General features: G+C 46.8%; 3 protein-coding genes across 3 annotated transcripts; all 3 read right to left on the bottom strand.

Annotated features, from left to right (window-relative positions):
• Positions 1 to 2999: 2999 nt before the first annotated feature.
• On the bottom strand, positions 3000 to 4028 carry LOC117845965 (pectinesterase inhibitor 8). Its single transcript, XM_034727062.2, has one exon. The coding sequence runs from the start codon at positions 3836 to 3838 to the stop codon at positions 3149 to 3151; it is 690 nt and encodes a 229-aa protein (XP_034582953.1). The 5' UTR covers positions 3839 to 4028; the 3' UTR covers positions 3000 to 3148.
• A 9031-nt stretch (positions 4029 to 13059) lies between these two features.
• Positions 13060 to 13893, bottom strand: LOC117843074 (pectinesterase inhibitor 8). Its single transcript, XM_034723640.2, has one exon. The coding sequence runs from the start codon at positions 13747 to 13749 to the stop codon at positions 13183 to 13185; it is 567 nt and encodes a 188-aa protein (XP_034579531.1). The 5' UTR covers positions 13750 to 13893; the 3' UTR covers positions 13060 to 13182.
• A 2304-nt stretch (positions 13894 to 16197) lies between these two features.
• LOC117864609 (pectinesterase inhibitor 8) lies at positions 16198 to 17099 on the bottom strand. Its single transcript, XM_034748738.2, has one exon. The coding sequence runs from the start codon at positions 16944 to 16946 to the stop codon at positions 16386 to 16388; it is 561 nt and encodes a 186-aa protein (XP_034604629.1). The 5' UTR covers positions 16947 to 17099; the 3' UTR covers positions 16198 to 16385.
• Positions 17100 to 23238: the final 6139 nt, after the last annotated feature.

Below are 23238 nucleotides of genomic sequence, written 5' to 3'. Positions count from 1 at the left end.
TATTCCCTTTGCCTCACGATATTTGGTCTAGCTTCAAGCCGACCGCTCTTTCTCGATCCTGTGATTCAGAATCCCTTTGTAGATTAACTCTTAACCGTATGTAGCATGGCCATGCATTTTTGGATCCGATCACTCGAGGGGCCCAGAGATATCACTCTTAATCAGAGAGGGGCAAATCTCATCTTGATTGACCATGTCTCATAGCATGCTTCTTGACAAACCCGAAAGCTACCTTTTTAACTACCCTGTCACGGTGTAGCGTTTGATAGCCCCTAAGTAAGTCGATCCACATCTTGAGTGCATGCGACAATCTCAGGTCTAAGGACAAAGCATACATATTGTGTAAAGAGAGAACTACTTCTCGTGTTGAGTTAGTCCTAGCACATGTCTCCACATGTGCCCACATTATTAGTTTAACATCTCCATGTCCATGACTCATGAAACATAGTCATCAACTAATATATGTGCTAGTCTAATATTCATGTGTGTCCTCACATGAACTCCGACTAGGGACAACTTTAGAATAACCATACAAGTAAAGAGTTTCACATACAATTCACATAATTGCAAATCAATTGCAAGTAGCCTTTAATGGATATTCAATGAATACAATATAAATCATGGATACAAATGGAATATCATCATCTCTATGATTGCCTCCAGGGCATACCTCCAACACTTCATGCGGGAGTCTGCCAGAATGGTCTGGTAGAACCACTTGGACAGCCAAGCAGTCTCCCTCGGTCTTTGTAAGCCTTGGCCAGAACGACTACGTGGTCTCGGGGGCAGATGAAGATCTGCTCATAGCAGATCTCCGTCTTGACATCCTCGAATGTGTGGAACTTCTTACGGATGGAGGCGGCGTGGAGATGAACAAATATACAAGCGGAAGGGTTCACCCCTTCAGCTTGGAAGGCCCACTCAAAAGTGCTAAGGCGCACAATCGAGTTTGGGGCCACATGCTAGATCTCGAGCCCGTAGTAGGCCAGCACGGAGGTCAGGAAGTCCGAGCACGGGAAGCGGAGCCCACACTCGTACTGCTCGGCGAAGACCACCACCTCGTTAGGCCATGGGGATCACCTCTCCTTCCGAAGCACGGACCAGGGAGCGGTTAGAAACCAGCCCCCGCTCGTGGAGGCCGTCTAGGAAGTCGTCATTCACCATGCTCACCGGGAGATGCCAGGAGAGGGGGAGCTCCGCCCACACTTTCTTGGTCTTCGGAGGGTCTCCTTCCGAAGTGGCCGCTCGCTTCGGAGCCATGAGCAGTCAAAGGGGAAAGGGAACTCAATGAGAGAGAGGTGGCGCAAAAGCCACAGGAAGCGAAATAGAAGAGAAGAGAACGCTACGGGCAGAAGGAGGCGTGACGGCTAAGGAAGGAGCGTGGCTTGAAAAGTAAACCCTAGAAAGGAAGAGGGGGCCGATATTTATAATCCTAGCAGGACCCAGACAGGTGCGCAAGGATTTGAGTGGTGGGTAGGACCGAGGTGACCCAACTGCGTGAGCCAACAGGGGAATGACGCATGTCCCACTAACTCACACAACACTACCAACAGGCACTCGCCCCCTCGCATACTGTGCCCGGTGTGATTCCTCGGGTCTCGCCCGCCTCAACCCTAATGCCCACGCCAAGTGGCATGTGGGAAGACGAGGATGCACCGCCCAAGTAGGCTGCGGGCTTCGGAGTAGGTAGGAGAAACTATTCCACCCCTCCGGACCGCTCTCCTGTCCCATTCCTCCACCGGTTGTCTTCCCAACTAGCTGGAAAGGTCTTAGAGCCCGTCATCCAGAAGCTCGGACGATGAGCCTTGAGAAAGGGTTGTTGTTGGGGAATTGGCTCAAGATCACAGACCGGAGGGATTGTCCCCGCCGGAGCACTTTCGAAGGTCGGAAGCCCCAATTTCCCCCGTGGAGAGTTCATCCCTTTTCTCCCTTGTCCTCCCCGATTACAGGGATTCGAAGGACGATGAGCCGTAGAGGCAGGGGAGAGGGGGGCCCGGAGCCTCCAGGGGTCCTTCAGACTTGGTGTCCGAGAGATTATCGCCGGCTCCAGAGTCCCCAGCGGAACGTGATAGGAACAGGATAGCTGGCAGAACCACAAGGAAGGTAAATGGCCCGGCCAAGCCATTCGGGACCCCTCCGGAGGTCTTCGACTCCTCCAGGAGCACCACCCTTTCAGGAAAGGTAGAGGAATGGGGGGCCGAGTCAACCTCCCCCCCCCCTGGGGGGGCCTCAGAGAAAGAACTTTAACTTTGTGCGTTCCCTAAAGGGAAAAGAAGTGCACCCACGTCAGCCCTAGTCACTAGGGGCTGCCACGCCCACCCCCCATGCGGAAAGTCCTCGTACAGGCCGCCACGTTAGCTCTAGGTACGGAGGACCTCCATACCCGGAGGAGACTTTGACCTCGCTACCCCTAACATTGCATCCTAGTGGGTCCGGCTCCACGGGAGCTGTACCGGGGGCACAAGGGTCCTTTGCCCGAAAAGACCCTATCCACTAAGGCTATCAATAGAAGGGCTATAGGCTCAATCAAGACACAACATCCTAGCCACTTAGTTTCCTAGAAGCTCTTCTGAACAAAGGTCTTGTCCAAGAGCCACCATCTACTGTTTGGGCACTTTATAACCACCAACATGCCTATTTTCTAGTAGTAAGATCGGGTCTGACACTATCTCGAGGTTCCAAGTTAACCTACCAAGAGTGGACGTGAGTATGTCTGGATCCACGCCAATATTTGTATTCGAAGCTAAAATATGAAAAATATGTAAGTTTTTCGTTGTATAGTCCATGTTGCAAATTATAGTTTACTTTAGATTTATTTTAAATTAAATTAAATTTCTTCAATTCTCGTTGAGTTTATAGAAAAATATATTAATATCGGTCCAGATCTTTGGCTGTGAGTTCGGCAATAGTTGAATTCAGGGTAGCTAGCAGCTATGTGCGAGTGCGACCACCACTGTTGTCACTACCCTCCGCGCCATTCTCACAATCTCGCAAGTTGATTTGTTTTCCTTTGGAAAACTTTATATTACCAGAAATGATGGAAACAAGCCTAACTTCCATTCTTATTCGAAGAAAATTACGCCCCAATGATTGGGTACAAGCCTAGTACAAGATCAAAGAAACAAACTCGTTCACGGTTCTGAACGCATCACTTGATGAGGTCGGTGATGGCCGTGCACACGACACCGATCTGGCCGGCGTACTCGCCGCGCCGCGCGAGCGGCGACGACGGGATCCCGGCCTCCGCGAAGACGTCGTCGCACCGGCGCGCCAGCGCGGCGGCCGCCGCTGCCATCTCCTTCCCCGCCGCGTAGTCCCGCGCGTTGATGTCGTCGTACGCCCCGGCGAACGCGAGCTCCATGTCGAAGTAGAGCCTGCGGCACTGCCCCAGCGCCGCCCTCCTCTTCGCGTCGTCGCCCGCGCCCTTGCCCGGCGGGCCCGCCAGCAGGGCCTCCGCGTCGCGGACCGCGCCGCCGGCGTTGTTGACGCCGAGGTTCGCCGCCACCTTCGCCAGGCCCCAGGCGTCCGCTCCGGGGCTGTCGCGGTGCCTGCTCAGCTCCGACACGCAGAAGCCGTAGTCGACGCGCGCGTCGACGCCGGCCGCCGCCCTGCACGTCGTTTCCACTGTCGCGTCGGCGGCGAGGAGCGTGGCGGCGAGTGCCACCGCCGCGAGGAGGAGGCTCTTCGATGGATTCATCATGCTCCGGTGGGTGGCTTCTGGACAGAGCGCGGCGGCGTTGATTCTTTGATGGATTGCAGTCTGGTGGTGGTGATTTGAAGAGGTGGCGTCAGTTCTTAACGTAGTGCAATTCATTGAGATACGTTTTGGACACTCCATTTATCATTGCATTAATTTCATAGGATCCTCCTTTAGTCCTTTTGGCGCCTCATTGTCTTCTCCTAAACACAAATACACAAGCTGGAGGTTCCTGCGATTGGCATATATACTCCGTGGAAGGAAAAGTTGAATGGCAGTATATGTAAAGGAAAACAGACGCCCACGAGAAATGTAAGTGAAGATCATCACTTTTCAAGAACATCGAAATGTTAATCATCCCTATGATCCCTAGACACAACAAATCCCAGACCAACATCAACCCCCATCACCAACTAACTAATTTGTGTTTAATTATTTGGTGATTTGGTTTTCAGCTCAGCAGCCAGTCAGCCACCCGGCCTCACTATTTTCCCTTGTTCATCCGCTGCCAACATACTAATACCATCAACAAAACAAATGAATTCACCTTCAAATACAATCAGGGGAAAAGCTAGCATAAAAATGATGTGGTGCGCCACTAAAATATACATCAAGCAAATATTCCTTGTGATATATGGCAAGTATTAGTCATTCAAAAAAAATTGCTGCACCCTGGTGCCCAGGCACCAGGGTAATATATGGTGGTGTCGCCCCTGAATACAAGATAAGTTGCTTCAAGTTTAGCTAATTTCAACACAATTTTGTAATTTGTACACCACCATCTTAAATCAGGTTCAGTACTCAGGATTTCCTTTTAAATTCATAAGACCTAAAAAAATGTAAATTTGAACTGCATGGTAACAACTATCAACTGAAATCATGAAACTCATCTAACTCTTCGAACTAAGAAAACCTAAATTTTCAAGCATCCTTCAAGTTTCAACTCAAAAAATTGTCATTTTGTACTCAAGGTCAAACCTTTCAAACTCATAAAACCTAAAAGATCAGCTTGTTTAATGAAAGTTCAAATTCAGAGTCTTTGATTTTTTTTTTAAACATGGAGATAAGGAGCTAGATGTTGGCATCCGTTGTTGGGTGTTTACGTGCCTTTCAACATTATTCTATATTGTGCTTATTGTTCAACTCAATGTGGAATTATTCGGATATATGTGATAAGAAATAATTGATGCGGAATTTAACTTAAGGAACTGGTACTCAAAGTGCTAAGGACGTTTGTGCTGGAATATAGTAGAGGAACAAGTTGAGATCGACTCTGCTGCAATGTTTATTATGTACGTACATATTTGACCCAGGTACAAACGACGGAAGAGCTAGATTTGCTTTGCAGGACCGGCTCTGCAGGCTGTCAACCCACATGATCAGATTGGGGGACTAATATATTTTAGACTCATTAAGCTGACCTATCTGATCGTGGTTGGTGACATAGTTCAAGAGTTAGGATTTTTCCGTAACATATCTGGAAGTGGAGCCCTCTAACCTCATGATGCGTTGTGAACAGCACCACAGAGGAACGGCTAGATCGTCTGAATCCACAAAACCCTCATTTCATTAGCATCAGAGCCGGTGAAGCCTCCGACGGCGACACGAAAGATCGTCGCTGGAGCTATACCCTACTCCGCTGCAAACTCTGCTTTCCGGCCGGTCACACCTGGTCGTCTGCGATTCGCCCCTGTGCCGGTCGCAGACGTTGTCGCAACTCGATTTATATGCGTAGATCGAGGAAGCCCGCAGCCGTCTTGTGCTGCCGACGTCCATCTAGCGGCGTGCGGCCCTGCTCCACTGCAGGCTTTGGATTAGATGATGCTGATCCGAGTTTTTTTTTTCCGCCGATCTGTCAGGTTGCCGCCGGAATTTTCGCACCGAAGAACGTGTCGTTCGTTAACGCCGTCCACGGTCGCCTCTCGCCGGTCTCGCGGCACTGCTCGCGACGGTGGCGAGTAAGGGATGTATACGTGCTTGGAGCGGAGGCATATGCCTGCCTGCCGTGTTCGCAATTCACCTGCATGGGCACCGAGGTCTGGAACAGGCAATGCAAGCACGACAATTGATGGAGATTGGAGAGAATGCCCCCTCCTGTCGCGTCACTACTGCAGGACACAGCATCATCCGAAGGGCATCCTACTCGTTCCTGTAAGGTGTCCAGAAGGATTGCTCGACTGACGAACTGAATGCACAACTGAATGGCTAAAGATCTTGCTGCTCCTGACAACAGGAATCGTGAACTCTTGGTCAGGAAGGGACAATGGAGTTATGGAGATAGCAGGAAATCAATTTGCTACTGGATTTTTTTAATCTTCATTGGACTCGGCTGCACTATATCTATTCGAACTGGAAGCAAGGAAGGATTTCACCAAGATCGTACTCCTTCCTCCGTCGTTGTTTTATGTAGCTGGAATCGACAGATCGAGGAAGCCACATAAAAAGATTGACAAAAGTATGTAGCTGGAATTGTTTCATTATTATCACGGTCATGAACATTCGTTGTGCTACTAACAGGAGGAAAGCAAAGACGAGTGTGCAAGTTGGATTTTCTTTCCCCCGATCAACATGGAATCCCACAGCTACGTATTCGGTAACACCTTTCTTGCAGTGGCATCAACAATGTTTTCTTATAGTTTGCTGCGCGATCATACATCTTGGATGCTCAATTCATCACGGTTTGGAAAATGAGATATTATATTTTTTTTCTCTGTTGTGAATACTGACTATATTATTGATGAATAACAAACCGGAAAGGCCAACTAAGATGTCACTGCCCAGGGGAAGGAAAGTTATGACAAAGATAATGATATTTGGATAAATAACATCAATGGTTTTTCATATTTTTGTTGGAACCAATGATTGGCCCCTATGTTGCTAAATATAATGGTGGACGGATTGCATGGAAATTAATATGCTAATCTGGAAAGTTTTATTAACTCCACTGAGGAGGAATTGCAGAATCAGTGGTATTATTATTTTTTCTGGAAGAAATGTACTCTATGGTTGTCCTACACTTTTTGCCAAACTGACTGGAGATAGTTCAAGATGTCATGTTATCAATTTTTTCCCGGACATTCAGTATGTGATATCGGATACTATTCACTCGTGGAGGAATATAGAAAACTCTCCAAGGGAAGAATCCAATCAACTATTGCTAATTGCACCTTGGGGAGGAAGATATAATACTTATAAAGGAATTGGCGAAGAGGAAGGTCTGTCTATAATTTTGTATGCATAAAATTTTGTTTAACACTACTTTTCCAAATAGTTGGGTCGTGCATTCTGGTTCTATACCCCATATTGCTAGTGATTATAATTTTTTTACTTCCAAGCAAACAATTCCAAAGAAGTATACGGTTCCTTTATTTATTCTAAAATTAAATGATTCTTTATGGAAAACTGCAAATTTGTAATGCACCTGTGAAAGGGAATTAAACTCGGTGAGGAATAGTGTCCAAATACTCTCAAGGAAAAAGAAGGAATTAATAGCATTGGAATTTTGTGCTATTTTCTTAAATGACCATACCTTAGCTACTGGAATTAGTTGTTGCATTAAAGCAATGGAAGGAAGTGTGTGTGGCTAAGGGAATATATTGTATCATGAGGTCATGGAAATTGCATCACAACCTATCACCTATTTTGGAAGTTCATGGTAATAGTAAACACACTGAGGAAGTTATTATTGTATCCAAGAGGTGGCAAATAAATTAAGGTATGTTTATTTGATTTATTTGTATATAACTAACATGGTTGCAGATTCACTGACCAGGAATTATTGCCTAAACATGTTAGATACATGGAACTTTATTTTATTGATTGAAATGTATCAGTCAAGTAGGAGATGTTGGGTTTTTATGTGCCTTTCAACATTATTCTATATTGTGCTTATTGTTCAACTCAATGTGGAATTATTCGGATATATGTGATAAGGAATAATTGATGCGGAATTTAACTCGAGGAAGTGATACTCGAGGTGCCGAGGACGTTTGTACTGGAATTAGAGGAACAAGTTGAGATCGACTCTACTGAAATGTATATTATGTACGTACATGTTTGACCCGGGTACAACACAACGGAAGAGCTGGGTTTGCTTTGCAGGACCGGCTCTGCAGGTTGTTAACCCACATGATCAGATTGGAATTGATCTCCTATATACAACTGATCATGGCACATGACTGACACATGTGTGCTAGGGACTAATATATTTTAGACTCATTAAACTGACATGTCTTATCGTGGTTGGTGACATGGTTCAGGAGTCACACGGATTTTTCCGGAACACAGATGGAATATTTGTTACATCTGGAAGTGGAGTCTATAAATAGGTCCCTACCCTCTAACCTCATAATGCACTGTGAGCGGCATCATGGATAAGACAGAGGAATAGAGGGTAGACCGTCTCCGTGTGGCTCCTCTCCTCAGCTTCAACCTGAATGAGTGGCATATATGGCGTGGTGAGGTTGCCCATGGGCCATGGGGGAAGAACAGGGACTGGATCACTAGAAGATGGTGACATAGGAGAAGCATGGTGGCAATACAGGTTCTCCCTTTGCGGCATTGGAATAAAGAGGGAAACGGTAATGATGGAGCATGTTGAGGATGACATAGTGAGTACCTATTTAGGCTTAGGGGATAGGCAAAATGTCAGAAGAATGCAAAAGTTTCATTGTTAAAGTCCATCTCAAAGGAATTGCCGGGAGAGACAAAGCCTAGTAGTGTGTCATCATGAAACCTCCACCAAATGTGACAAAACTAGGGACCATGCTAATTTGCGCACGTACGCATGCACCATGGATTTAGACGACATATCATTTTTCCCTGTTTTTACTTTTAAGTCACGTCGTCCATGGTAAACTCCTTGTCCTTTTCGATCCTAAATTCATATTGGCAAACTTTAATTATTACCGGAAAAGCGGGGTAAGTTGAGAAAAATTGTAGCCACAACAATCATGGATGACTTTGTAAAGGAGGTACTTACTAAACATTTTGGCAAAAGATATTCCATACAAACTGTTTGAAAAAAATCATCATTTATTTTTGCAAAAAATAAAAGTTCATCATAAATCCTCCAAAAAACTATTTAGCAAAGTATCACCGAAAAACTTTGTCTGGAGATTGAGCGAGACGGGAGGGGGCCCTCACCAAGTCACCAGTCTACCAGTGCAGTAAGTCTGGAACATGATGATGGATAACAAGCGCTAAGATTCTTCTGAGTTTAGGTATATATTGTTGCTGCACGAGTAACCTTTTTCAGTTAATCGAGTGTGCCTATCTTTCATCACCTTTTTTTTGTTACGTTTTAGCCATTTTTTTAGAAAAAAAGAAGTGTCGGTCTCTTCCGTGAGGTGGTGATCCGATCGAAGAAGCAGCCCAAGCAGGTGAAGCTACTGATGCCTCCGTCTCCGTGGCTCGATCACGACTCACGGGTTACGTACAGGCATTGGTGATTTGGTGTCATATAAGTTTGTGCGTGACAGACAACACATACTCGCAACAACACGAGTAACAAAAGCGCAAGCTCGTGTGTCAGTCGACGACAGAGTTTGCTGCCGCGGAGCTCGATCGACGGGCGTCCGCGACTTGATTTGATCAATCTAACTAAAAGCCTTCGAACAGCCTTCATCACTTCTTGGAGGTAGCTGTAAAGCTTGCCGATTATCTTACTCCGTAACTACGTACCTACCTGCACATTAGCCGTGGAAATGCAAGTAAAGCACACTAACATTGCGCTGCTTTCAGCCCGTCCTGTTATGTGGTGCTCGCTAGAAGAATTACAGGCCACATGCCTTTTCCTTGAAGCAACAGCTCTCCGCACCAAAAGGGGCGGGAGCAGGATGGCGGAGGAATCTCATCCTATTATTGTTCGCATTATCACTAAAGAATAAGCGCACGCACCATTCCTTTTTCCATGGAGCCGAAAAGCATAGTATCCTGTCCATTTCACCTTTAGTTTCGCTGATGAGGAGAAGATATTATGAGGGGAGCCGGGCGGGGACGCAGCCGGCGGACGTGACAGCTGCTGCCGCCGCCGCGTCGTCGCGGCCGATAAGGGAACGGCCGGCCGGGGCCTTTTGCGCTTTGACCAGGAGCGCCGGATGGAATGGAACGCGCGCCCGCGCGTTCCACTCGGGCGCCCCACAGCTTTGTGCAAAGCGAGGCCACAAGGTTCCGGGGAGTTTAAGCAACTCTCCAAATGCTTCAACGTGTACAATCAGTCCGCAAGAATTTCGTCGAGGTAGCACCAAAGTGCATCGGTTAACAAATGGAATCGTTTCCTGTTTCTGAATCCTAAGCAAACCTTTGAACCCTGCTCCAACATCCATCCAGCCGACCAAAAAGGTTCATATAGCAGTCGGATATTCTATATCGGAATTTGAATGTTCAATGTCCGATATCGTATTTGAATCCGGATACTCAAAGTTGGGTATCCGATATCCTTGTGATATGGATATCTATATCTAACACAACTAACACTATCCGTACATGATTCGTTTTCATCCATATGACCATATATATACTCCTGCGTGCCATAATCCTAGCAGAACGATCATCTTGTCCATCAATCATTTTCGTAGTTACGGTAGTTGCCATGGGTATGATATTATTTGGGTTAATTTAAACAGGGCAAACCAGAAAAGTAGAAGGTGTTTCCCTCTATAAAATGGTAATAGAAGCATTTCTCAAGTTGAAGCGAGGAGAAGGTATTATATGGAATTATAGTTGGAAGTTGGAACTGAAGGCAGTACTACGTGGATCATTTGAAACTTTTCGTTGCTAATCATGCATGCCCCGAGACCAACGGAAAGCTTGAAAGTTGAAACCTTTCGAAAACTGAACAATATATGTATACTACTCAAAGTCCAAAACTCGACCACCACTGCGCTAGAAGGGAGAAAATAATTAGAGATGAAGACCTATAAAACATTTATGCTCAGGTGTAGAAGTTTTAAATAATTTTGAGCTTACTTAGCAAGTATTCAAAATGTTTGAAATTTGCTGAAAATTCTTTGTTGGTGGGTGCTTAATGCCACCCGCCAGCGCATAAAAGCTGTGCTGGCGGGCGCTAATGCCGCCCATCAGTGCAAGGCTCTGTACTGGCGGGCGGCATTAGCGCCCGTCATCACGATCTCTCGTGTATAACGCGCGACCAGGGCACCAAATTTTCTAAGTCCCGGCGCGAAAGTTTCACTACGCCATCAGGCTGCTAAATTTTCGTGCTGGAACCGCCACCCTCCTCGACGCCGTCGTTGCTGCGGCCCCCTCCCCGTGCGCTGTCGCGGCCCTCGTCCACAAGCACCGCCGCCCTCCTCCCGTGCACCGCTGCGGCCCTCCTCCACGAGCGCCGCCGCGGTCCCCTCCCCGACGTCACCGCGCCTCCCCGTTGCTGCCGCAACCCTCCTCCACGAGCGCCGGTCGCGCCGCAACCCCCTTCCCAACGCCGCTGCGCCTCCCCGTGCACCGCCGCGGCCTCCTCCCGGTCGCCGCCGTGCCTCCGCCAGCCCAAGCCGCCCCCGCACCACCCTCCTCCCTGCCAGCCACCACCGTGGCCTCCCAGTTTGACACTGACGCCAAGCCGCCGCCACGCTAGCCCCCTCGACGGCACCCAAGGCAGCCACGCCGCCTCCTCTACCCTAGCCGTTGCGCCTCCTCTCCCGAGTCCCCTCCCCGTCTGTTGTTTTTTTTTTAATTTAATTCAATTATAATTATTGTATTGAAAATTGAGATAGGAAAATTTGGTGTATAAAGATTTATTGATTGCAATTTTTAGGAATAATAAATTTGTAAAAATTATGATAGAAAAATAGTTGGATTTAGTATACAAATTGTTGTAGATATAATTTTTATGTATATAGGTTAAAAATTGTGATATGAATAATTTTTATGTATATAGGATACAAATTGACTGTAATGATCAAAGTACAAATAGATGCAGCAGAGACACAAGCAGAGAAAGATGCTACCAAAAATAAATTCACAGAGAAGAAATGCACAAAGTGTCCATATACATTTCTAAAGTGATGTGGAAAAGGCCTGACAAGCAATATATCATGGCTCCTTGCGGTTTTGAGTAAGCTAGTTTTAATTACTATATATATACTAGGTGCTACTTAATGCTGTCTATAATATAAATTATTTTAATATAATGCAGTGATCATTGGATTTGCATCATGATTTTACCTAAGCTAGGAGAAGCAGTGGTTCTTGACTCAGCAAGCTATGATAGAGATAGGTACAAGAATTTCATAGGCATTATACAAAAGTAAAATATTTCTTGGCAGTACTTATGTGCATGCTGTATTACTAACTTTTGTCTTTATATCCTCAAAGTGCGTACAAGCTTAGCATGCTAAAAAAACGGGTCCCACAATCTAAAAAGGATGAAAGCTATGAAAATAATATATCATAAATACGTAAGAACATAAAAACTTGCTTTTTTCATATATTGTAGACTTGTCATTAATAACAACTCATCATTGTATCATTTTTCTATTTGTTTGCACTACCACAAGCAATCTTCCGGCTATTTGCTATACGGATATTACGTGTGCGAGTTCATCAGAAATAATGGGAGGTACTAGATGAATTCTGAAGATGTAAGTCTCTTATACACTGCCATAGCTAACTTCCTAATGGTAATACATCATAATCTTCATTTACTGTTTACCTGTAGATGCCTACCATCCGCGGTAACTATACCAAGATCGAAGACAAACAAATCGATAACGTTTGTACGGACATGGCGAGGTTCATCCTACGCGAGATTTGTCATGAGGATGGAGCATTCTTTGATAAAGATGGCGCGTTGATGGTGGACGAGTGCACAAATCTTTATCGGTGGGCGCAGTAGTTTTAATATTAGCGTGGTAAAGAACAGCTCTATTCCAAATGTTGGACTTTTAATAATGTGAATTATGTATTATGTATGATGCAGTTTTTAATAATGTGAATTATTTATTATTCAAGTTTGTTGTTATTTGGTTGGAGATACATATTTCAATTTGACGGCTAAAAACTGGTGGGAAATAAAAATAATAAATAATTCACGAGAAATAATATATTGAATGGAAAAATACATTTTCCTTCCACCCGCCATCAGAGAAACCATCTGTGCTGGCGGGTGGTGTAACCACACCACCAGCACAGAAAGCATCAGTGCTGGCAGGTGGCTAACGTCGCCCGCCAGCAGAGAGCGGTCTGTGCTGATGGACGAGCAACCGTCAGCACAGACGGCATTTGTGCTGGTTCAAAGTTGCCAGCGTAAACCTTTTCTAGCCGCTAGCAAAAACCTGTTCTAACCGACAGCGTCATGGCGTAGTGCACGCAAGCCATCCCTGCACGAGGCCACTCACTACTTCCACTAACAAAAACCACACTCTTTTATTGTCTCAAGTTTTCCAAGGCACAACATTTTGACGTGTGCTGTCAACTCGATCGTCGACCACGTTTTTTATACACTACAGTAGCAAAACCACCTACGGTATTCACTTGATGAGGTTGGTGATGGCCGTGCAGACGGTGGCGATCTTCACAGAGTAGGAGCTGTGCTGCGCCATCGGCGAGGGGACGGCGCCGGCCTTGGCGAGGGCGTCGTCGCACTGGTGCGCGAGGGACGCCGCCTCCGCCGCCTTCCCCTTCCCGGCGGCGTAGTGGCGGTTGTTGATCTCGTCCTCCGCCTCGGCGAACGCGAACCCCATGGAGTCGTACAGCTTCGCGCACTGCTCCAGCGCGGCGCGCGCCGGACCGCCGGCGGCGGCGCCGGGCTTGGCGAGCAGTGCCTTGGCGTCGTAGACGGCGTCGTCGGCGTTGTTGACGCCCGTCAGCGCCGCCACCTTGGCGAGGCCCCAGGTGTCGGCGTCGGGGCTCTCGCGGTGGTTGCCCAGCTCCGCCACGCAGAAGCCGTAGTCCACGCGCGCGTCGCTGTCTGCCGCCGCCCTGCACGTCGTCACCACCGTCGCGCCGGCGCCGGCGGCGAGGCAGCCGAGCGCGACCGCCGCGGCGGCCAGCGCGCCAGCGGCGAGGAGGCGAGCGGTCGGCGTCGTCGGCTTCATCGTCGTCGTCGTCGATCGACCAATTGATCCTGTTGCGTGCTCTGTGTCGCCAAGGGAGTGATGATATAAGCTCGCGGCGGCTTTCCTTTTGCTGGGATGGGACAACTGAGACAAGATTTTGAGGTGTGGGGGACTGAGGGAGTCTGAGTTGCCTTATATAGAGCGCGGATCGCGAGCCAAAAGCAAATGCTCGCGGGCCTTCATCATTTGAGCCCGTTCACAGAATGGCCTGTTCCGATCTTTTGATCAAGCCCATCACACTAACAGCCCAAACATTATCAAGGCATAATGTGCTCATTACTCTTATCCGTTTTGGACCGCTGCTGGCTTGGAGAACGATGAGGAGAGAATTCCTTATTCGACACCATCGGGGAAAAAGAAGAAGTTTCTTATTTAACATCGGGGAAAAATCATGATGGATGGATGGGTAGCGAGGGAATTACTTTACTTCTAAATCGTTCCTTCAGTTTGAAAAAACTGAACATAAATTAAAAAAAAAGAACCATAATGATATACTCCTTCTGTCCCAAAGCTGTCCTAGGACCTAGGTCATACTATCTTATGTTTGACCAACATTATAAAGAAGAGTGTAAACATCTACTATGAAAATTACTTAATGATAGACCTAATTATACTAATTTGGTGTTATAGACATGATATTCTTTTCTATAAATATACATAGAGTACTTACGATTAATTAAATACAATAAGATCCATGTCAATATAATTTCATGTACTCCTAAAATATTGAAAAAATGAGCATACTATCATAAAAAATAAATTTTAGTTTCAACAAATCACATGTAAAATGGTAAACTTATTTTGCAATTGACTGTGCACAATTTAAATTGTGAGACACAAATGATAGGAAATCAATATGAACCTAAATATGTGTAATAAATTATAGGAAACTAAAAAATACTTTTGCAGAAAAAAAGATAATAAAATGTATTAAAGTCGCAATGGAAATCCAATATTTTTCATGTGTGCCAATGCAATAGCAACATAGCGCAAACAGACGCTTAGAACATCTCAAAGTCAAATGGTTCATTCGGTCCAAATATAAGATGTTTAGTTCCATCTTATGACCTTTAACTTTGACCAAGTTTGTAGAAAAATACATCACCAACTACAACATCATATTAGGTGTTGTTTGGATCTACCGGTTAAATTTTAGCCTGCTAAATTTAGCTACTATGGATCCAAACATGACCCAGTTAAATTTTAGCTAGCTAATTAAATATTCTTTCAACTGGTTGAACCCAGCTAAACTCAGATAAATTGGTAAAAGAATGAACCGCCCCTCCACCTTTCATAGGAAAATCAAGAAGATTGATGAGACGTGGGTGGGAGGGAGGGGTAGGATAGACAAATATCTTTTCAACGATCATTTAGTTCGTGGATCCTAACACCCTAGCTAAAATTTAGCTAAGATGATATTTAGCTAGTTAAAAAAGAGGTGCTAGCTAAATTTTTTAATGGGTGGATCCAAGCATTGCCCTTATTCCCAGTAAATCTACCGTAACATGTCTTAATGATGCATTAGTAGGGTATTATGGGTGTTAGTATATTTCCTACCAATGTGATTGATCAAAGTTAAAGAAGTTTGACTTAAAACAAAATCAAAGTGTTTTTGCATTGGATATTCGTGGAATACTTACTAACTAACAAGCAAGCAGTTTTTGCATTTTATTTTTCTACCCAAACCTATGTGAGATTCTATATGGTTCGATAGTTTGCTCCGGTGGATGTGTACAAAGTACAATAATTGTGGCATGGCAGCCAAAGGCTGTATTCCCACTAGCCAAGAAGAATACAAACGGTTGGTTCCGATTCGTCTAGTATGTGCAACAGCAAATACTGCCGTTGAAGCTAAAACGGCCTACATCGATCGAGATGAGAGAGTTTGGATGAGAGGCCACGAAAGAGATTCGCCAAGAAGGCAACAAGTAACAGGAGGAGGGGCTTCATCATATACAAATGCAAAAACAATGCATCCTCGCCCGTGGTCCGCGTCCGTTGTTTGCACCAAACGTTTTCACGGGCAACAGCTCGTGCAGGACCGCCCGTCACCGGCAGTAGTCTTCCTGTAGGACCGGCGCCGGCACCGGCAGGGCTGCAGCGGCACATGGTAGCCTCATGGAAGGTGACAAGTGCTCTACTACGTGGTCTGCTCTGGTTGCACCCGGTCCCCGATCGATGGGAGTATGGGGCCCTCCACCGCGCGCAGAGCAGCGCCGGAGCCGGAGGCTAGCATGCGGCAAGCATTATTTGCGAGCAGCGTCGTCGTCGATTTTCCGCCACATGGATCGATAAACGACGACGCGAACAAGGAGGAACCGTCGAAAAAGAGAGCACCGAGAAGATCAGAGAAGAAAAAACATCATGCACCAGTTCATTTAGTTCCATCATTTCATTAAAGCAAAGTAAGGAGATGAACAGGAACAGTAACCGGAAACGAAACGCTTTTATTCTATCACAATTTCTAGCGACAACGAGCTCGGGTAACTGCCACATCACGTACGACCGCGTTACTCCGGGGGGTGTAACCAGCGCATCAGAACACTCACGCCGGCGGATCGCGACGCTACGCAGCCAGCAAATGCGTCACCTGGCAGGCTGGCCGCTGGCACCACTCACTTGATGAGGTCGGTGATGGCCGTGCAGACGACCGCGATCTTGGCGGACTCGTCGCCCCACCGCGCGACCTGCGGCGGCGGCGGGACGCCGGCCCGCGCGAAGGCTCCGCCGCACCGGCGCGCCAGGGACGCCGCCTCCGCGGCGTGCTCCTTCCCGGCCGCGTAGTCGCGCCGGTTGATGCCGTCGTAGGCCTCCGCGAACGCGAGCTCCGCCGCGTCGTAAAGGCCCCGGCACTGCTCCAGCGCCGCCCGCGCCTTGCCGGCGTCGCCGGCGCCCTGCTTGGCGAGCAGAGCCTTGATGTCGTAGACGGCGTCCCCGGCCGTGGCGACGCCCACGTCGGCGGCCACCTTCGCCAGGCCCCAGGTGTCCGCGTCGGGGCTGTCGTGGTGGTGGCTCAGCCGCGACACGCAGAAGCCGTAGTCCACGCGCCGGTCTCGGGCCGCCGCCGCCGCGCACGTCGTCTCCGGGGTGGCGCTGGCGCCGGGGACGCCCAGCGCGAGCGCCGCGACGAGGGCCGTCACGGCGGCGGACAGAACGCGGGCCGTCGAAGGCATCATCGATCTACCACTCCACTAGCTAGCCGGCGGTAGAGCTCGGTGGCTTTGCCTTGCGTTCTTGGACGAGCTCAGTGGCAGAGTGGTGTGGACTATGCCACTATGGAGTGGAGTGTGGCGACTGATCAGCTCGGTTGTTACGAGCTGGGACAAATCTGACGCGGGGTTGCCCAACTGTGTTGTACCAGCAGAATTGTCTAGAACTTCTGTGGGCCCGTCCGTGCTGTCAGTTTGAATTTTTTTATTTTTTTATTTTTTTTCGATTTTGCAGAAATATACAGATGGAAAAATTGCAAATCTAGATTATTGTCGCAGGCCCAGGCGGCGGAAGGGCCTTACCGCCGCCTCAGCCGGTGGTAAGGCGCCGACCCCGCCAACCCATATCATTACCGCCGGCTGGGCCGGCGCTAACTCCCTACCGCCGCTTCCGCTGCCTGGGCTAGCGGTAAGGATACGGCCCCTGCACCGCCACGGTACAACTAGCGCGCGGGCGGTTAAGGGTCCTTACCGCTGTCTGGGCCGACGGTAAGGACCCTTGCCAGGGGTTCCCCCTATAAAAACCCCCCGCAGCCAGGCCTCAGGCCACCCAGCTCTCCTGTTATTTTTTAGAGGAGAACCAAAGAGGGAGAGAAGGAAGAAAGAAAGAGAGGAAAGAAGGAGAAGAAACCTCCTAGTCATCAGGTAAGTTTTTCAATGTCGTAGTATAGTATATCTAAAAATATCTTGTGCTTTTAGATGCTAAAAATCTAGCTTAGTTTGTACAGTAGATTTGGTATTTAGTTCGTAGTTTAGTATTTAGATCTACAGATATGTTGTGTGCTTTTAGATGTTAAAAATGTAGTTTAGTTAGTATAGTAGATTCGGTTTTCAGTTCATAGTTTAGTATTTAGATCTAGAAGTATTTACTATTATAGTTTCATGAAATTTTAATATTTTTATTATACAACTGTAGGATGCCAAGTCGTGGAAAAGCTGGAAAAGCAAGGTAATCTCAGTGCACGTTATTACGTTAACTCGTAGTCGTATGATTTAATCTTAGTTGCTTCCGGTTGTTACAACGAAAATGGTAAAGGTGGAGTGGTGTTCGGTTGACCGGAAATGCCTTCGGCCCTCTTCCTCTGCCTAGTGGTGTTCCAGTGCCCATGTACTTTTGCGGCGATCCTTGCAAGGTAGCTAAGTCCGATGAAGAGGACACGTATAGGCAGAGGTATTGGATGTGTTCCAATTTTGCGTTTGAGCCTACACTTTGTTAGCGCCGCATTAACAAGATGGTGAGGAATTGATGTTGTGCAATAATTATTTTGTGTCATATGACATTTTGCATGGTTTTTTTATTTTGTAATAATTACATTTGTTGCAGACCCCTCCACCGCTCTGTGATTTTGAGCAGTGGATTGACACTGGGATCGAGCCTGAGGACAAGGAGGAGATGCAGTACATGTTGCGTTGGGCGGCAGAGAACAAGGAGAGGATGGAGAAGAGGCTCAGAGAGGAGGCTGTAGAGAAGGAGCACAAGGAAGAGGAGGAAATGAGGCGTCTTGCTGCGGAGAGGGAGGAGAGGGATAGGAAGCTTGAGCGTGCACGCCAAGCGAAAGCAGCGATGGAGGAGAACCCCGATGCCCTGAGGAAGGAAAAGTGGCCTCGTTGTACTCAGTAGGCTCTGTTATTGGCTAGTACTCCATTGTGTGCAGTTGGACCTTTCGTTGTGTGTCCATGGTTTATTCATGGATAATGTTGTGTGTTGTTGGACCTTTCATTGTGTTGTGCTTAGGTCATGTGCTCCGTTATTTGCCGCACGATTTTCATTCGGAGTGATCGATTATTTTAATTGTGTGCTTTTAATTCTTAATTGGGAAATGTTTAGACTTGTATAGTGAACGCATGCGAACAATGAAAAGCATTTAACTTCTTATCTAGATATAGCAGTCCTCGCACATAAAGATAATCCTACACATCATAATCCTACAAATGATAAAAAAAATAAGAAGTCGCCCTACGCACTAAATGCGTCCTCGCTTGAAACGAGGCTCGTCGGCACCACGACCACGCCTCGCTTCCTGCTGCGATACTCTAGTCTGTTGCCGATCGTACCTCCAGGGCTCCGGCGGGTGAATATCGCGAGTCGGACGTCCTCCCGCTCCCTCCGTAGGAGGTGTCGCGAGGTACTGGATCGCATCCTGTGTAGGACCCTGTGGTGTCCCGAGGTACTGGGTTGCACCCTGTGTAGGATCCGGGGCGTCTGCCAGCTGGGAGGGACCGAGGAGGTTAGGATCCACTCTGAAAAGGTCATCTAACCAAGCAGGGCCGCTGGACCTCGCTGCCTCATCGTGCGAGTCCTCTGAAAGCCATCCCTGGTCTGCGTAGCCTGTTATAATCACAAAGGAAACAATTTTGTTAGTTTGGTTGCGTTCTTAAAATGGAGTATAACAAATGTATGCATCACGTACCTACTGGTCGTATCTCCGGTGCAGCTGAAGAAGGACAAGAGGACCATGCGGATTGCATCACGCACCTGCTGGTCGTATCTCCGCTAGCACTTTCATATGTTGTTGCCGGGCAATTCTTGTAGGTGTGACCGCCTTCGTGGTACTTGGAGCATAGACGGACATCAGGACCAGCTTCAGATTGATCCATGTCATTATGGATACGCCTGTTCCCGCGTCGTCCCACTCCTTGGCACATTTCTGGATTAGGATTAGGAATGTAGCGGGCGACATTCCCAGGATTGTTGACAAAGTCTCCCAGCAAACGATATCCATAAACCTCGTTTCTCCAAGTTTGCCATATGGTTTCTTTGAGGAAATAGTGTGGCATGAAACGACGGGGTTCGAGGTCCCCGCCTCAAAGCATGCAACAATGACATGGGATCAAGGCCTGTGAAGCAACCTTGGTTTGTGGCAAGAGCAAACACAACCTTCATTGCTGATGATGCACTCATGTGTGTATCTCTCGCGCCTCCCACCCATTCGAACTTTGTCCCTAGAAACAACTTCGAACCGGCATTCCACGGCTCCCACTTCTTTCACACGATGTAAACGAGCTTTCTTTATTACTTTCTCCATGTACTCTATCATCTTGTACCCAAATATTACGTGGTTGTCGCACATTGAGTTATCAGCCAATTGGTACCTTTCCCTGAAATACTTCATTGTGCGGTAAAGGTAAAATTCGACAATACCAACAAGGGGTAGGCCCCGAACACCGTGCAGGACCCAGTTGTAAACTTCAGCTAGGTTTGTCGTCATTATACCCCACCGTGCACCTCCTTCATCAAAGAGTAATGCCCACTTTTCCTTCAGTTCATTCTCAATCCACTATGAGAAAGACTTGATGGATCTTCCCCGTCTTCGCCTGACGTTTGGCCCGTTGAGCCCAACGTCCTCAAGAGACACAGGTTGGTTGGCCTCACTATTGATCGCCCTCTTTGCTAGTTCCTCGCAATGCTTTTTTGTGACGTTCTCAAGTTTCTTCCACAGCAGGTTGAACTTCCTCTCCTGATTCTAGCTGCACAGGCGCTTGAACAATTTCGTAAGGGTCTTGTTCTTGTATTGGCTGTGAAAGTTTGCACCCATATGCCTCATGCACCACCTACTCTTCAAGTCCGGCCATATCGGCGCTCTGAAACGCTATTGACTTCCATTATGTAGGTCGTCGATTGCTTGTATAATGCCTTTGTGCCAATCATGAATGAGACAGACCCCCTCGACGGCCAACACAATCATGTTATTCACCCCCTCGAGGAACCAGTACCAGCTATCTCCAGACTCCTCCACAAAAGTGATCGCAAGCGGCAACACTTGATTGTTGCCATCAGTTCCAATATCTGTCAATATTGTCCCTTTGTACCTTCCAATCAGAAATGTGCCATCAATGCAAATGACTGGTCGAGAAAGCCGGAAAGCCTGAATGTAAGGACCCAACGCGAGGAATGACCGCTGTAGGACCTGTTTACCTGGAAACTGAAGAGCTGGATATGATTTCAAGTCGTAGAAGCTTCCAAGATTTCTCTGGCAAATGGTATGCAACAAGGCAGGAATGTTGTCGTAGGATGCTTCGAACGTACCCCACTTCATCTCAAGCGCCTTCTGCTTAGCACGGTAAGCTTTGTTGTAGCTGATCTTGTACTTGAACTTCTCCTCTATAGCACAGATAATGGACTTGGGCTCGAAGCTTGGATTCTCCACTATCTGAGGGTACATGTATTGAGCAACAAATTCAGTAGTGAGGTTGCGTTGTGTTCCTTCCAATTCAACTAGCAAGCATTGGTGCTCAACCTCTTTAGTCACCTCCCAGTAATCTTTCCATTTGCCCTTGTATGCATGTACCCTGAATGGGCAATCATTTCACACACATCGGACATCATACACCTTCGGGCTACTCTTTTCCACCCTGAACTGACGCTGCAAACACAAAGTGGACCATCTCTTAATAGCCACCTTCACTTCATCCCCACTTTAGTACACAGCCCCCACGCATACCTCATTCTCCCTGTACTCCCAAGGAATATTTTCCCCAATATTGACCTACAGGGAGGAATGGTTGTAATTTGACCAATTTCGCGGTATAGGATAATCATCTTCCTCATCCGACGAGTCCTTCTCCACGGCACCATTGGCCTCCCCTCATTCCATCTCCATCTGCTCTACTAACTCAGAAATTTCTTTGCCCTCATCAGCCTCTCCATTTGGTTCCCGAGATGCTACATCATGTTTTGCATCTTCATGTTCTTGTTCTTCGTAATTAAATTTTTTGTTTCCACCTGCAGTACTCTGCACATCTTCTTCCGCTTCAACTTCATCACCTCCGACTTGTTCTTCAATATGAGTGCTAGGTCCACCCTTCATGAAAAATTGGACATACCATATGATTGGTAAACCTCTTCTCTTAAAACCATCTATGTAAGCCCGATATCTCGAAGTTCCTTCAAGCGGAACTAACTCCCAAAAGTGTATGTCTGGCCATCTTTGCACTACAACTCTCACACACACATCCGCTTAATCTCTGTCAACACCTAAGTCTCTACAGAGCCACTTGCATATGCCCCCAAGTTCTCTCTCTTGCTCTTGGAACACACTTGGTGAAACAGGGGAATCCACTCAAATCTACCCCTTCTGGACCATATCTAACCTTCCCCGGCCCATAGTACACTTGAATATTGACACTATCAGACATGCCTGGTAACATACATGAAACGGCAGTCCAAATTATTCTCACCACTATACATAAGTTAACTACAATAACGACCTCAATTGAATAAACAAACAACTATGTAACACTAAATCAAGCTTACTAACTAACTTTATCATAGCCATGCACCACAACAAATAAATCTAATAATGTTACCGAAAAACTATATTGTAATACCTAACAACATAATTTAGTAACTACATTTATCACAATGATTTACCAGAACAAACAAATATAATATTGTTACCGAAAAACTATATTCGAATACCTAACAAAAAATCAGAATTTACTAACTACATTTATTCTAGCCATTTACCATAATAAATAAATCTAATAATGCTGACTCTATTTTACTGTATAAGCTAAATCAGTTATACTAACTAAGCTACATTTTCCTATCTAAAAACAGCTAAAAGTTTCTAAGTCTAGATCTAGATTCACTATTACTTCTAAATCTAGATCTACTAATATTTCTAAATCTCAGATCCACTAATATTTCTAAATCTAGATCTAAACTAAACTAAACTATACTGTAGTATACTATACTAAACTACGAGATTGAAAAAAAAATTACCTAAGAAAGACGGAAGAAATTCCTTCCATCTTCCCTCTCCTCCTTCTTTCTTTTTTTTCTTCCCTCCTCCTCCTCCTCTCCTCTCTTTTTTTTTCCTTCCCTCCTTTCCTCTTTCTCTTCCCTCTTCCTTCTCTGGCTCGCTGCTGGTGCGCACTGGTACTCGCTGCTGGTGCGCACTGGTACAGGGGGAGGAGAGGGGCGCGAGCGAGTTATAAAGGGGGCGACTGTCGATGGCTCAGCCGACGGTATCGGTGACGCCTCAACTCGCGCGCCGCAGTTACGACGGCTGCTGACGTTGGCGGGAGGGCCTTGCCGCCGGTAAGGCCCTTCCGCCGCTTGGGCCGGCGACAATAGCCTGGATTTGCAATTTTTCCATCCGACTGTATATTTCTGCAAAATCCAAAAAAAATAAAAATAAAAAAATTCTGTTAGTTTGGGCCCGCATCCGTGCATCCGGCCCAGGAAGGTTTCGTTGGGCCAGAATGATAAGCAGGCGACGATCCAGCAGCCCAGGTGGTGCCGGTGCAGAACCCA

This window comes from Setaria viridis, chromosome 1 (assembly GCF_005286985.2).
Source record: "Setaria viridis chromosome 1, Setaria_viridis_v4.0, whole genome shotgun sequence".
Classification (NCBI taxonomy): domain Eukaryota; kingdom Viridiplantae; phylum Streptophyta; class Magnoliopsida; order Poales; family Poaceae; genus Setaria; species Setaria viridis.
The sequence above is the reverse complement of the archived record's forward strand: the minus strand, read 5'-3'. Positions and strand labels throughout refer to the sequence as shown.

Bases quoted from the DNA above. Each gene is read 5' to 3' on its own strand.
- LOC117845965 (XM_034727062.2), bottom strand. From the start codon at position 3,838: ATGGAGTGTCCAAAACGTATCTCAATGAATTGCACTACGTTAAGAACT.
- LOC117864609 (XM_034748738.2), bottom strand. From the start codon at position 16,946: ATGATGCCTTCGACGGCCCGCGTTCTGTCCGCCGCCGTGACGGCCCTC.
- LOC117843074 (XM_034723640.2), bottom strand. From the start codon at position 13,749: ATGAAGCCGACGACGCCGACCGCTCGCCTCCTCGCCGCTGGCGCGCTG.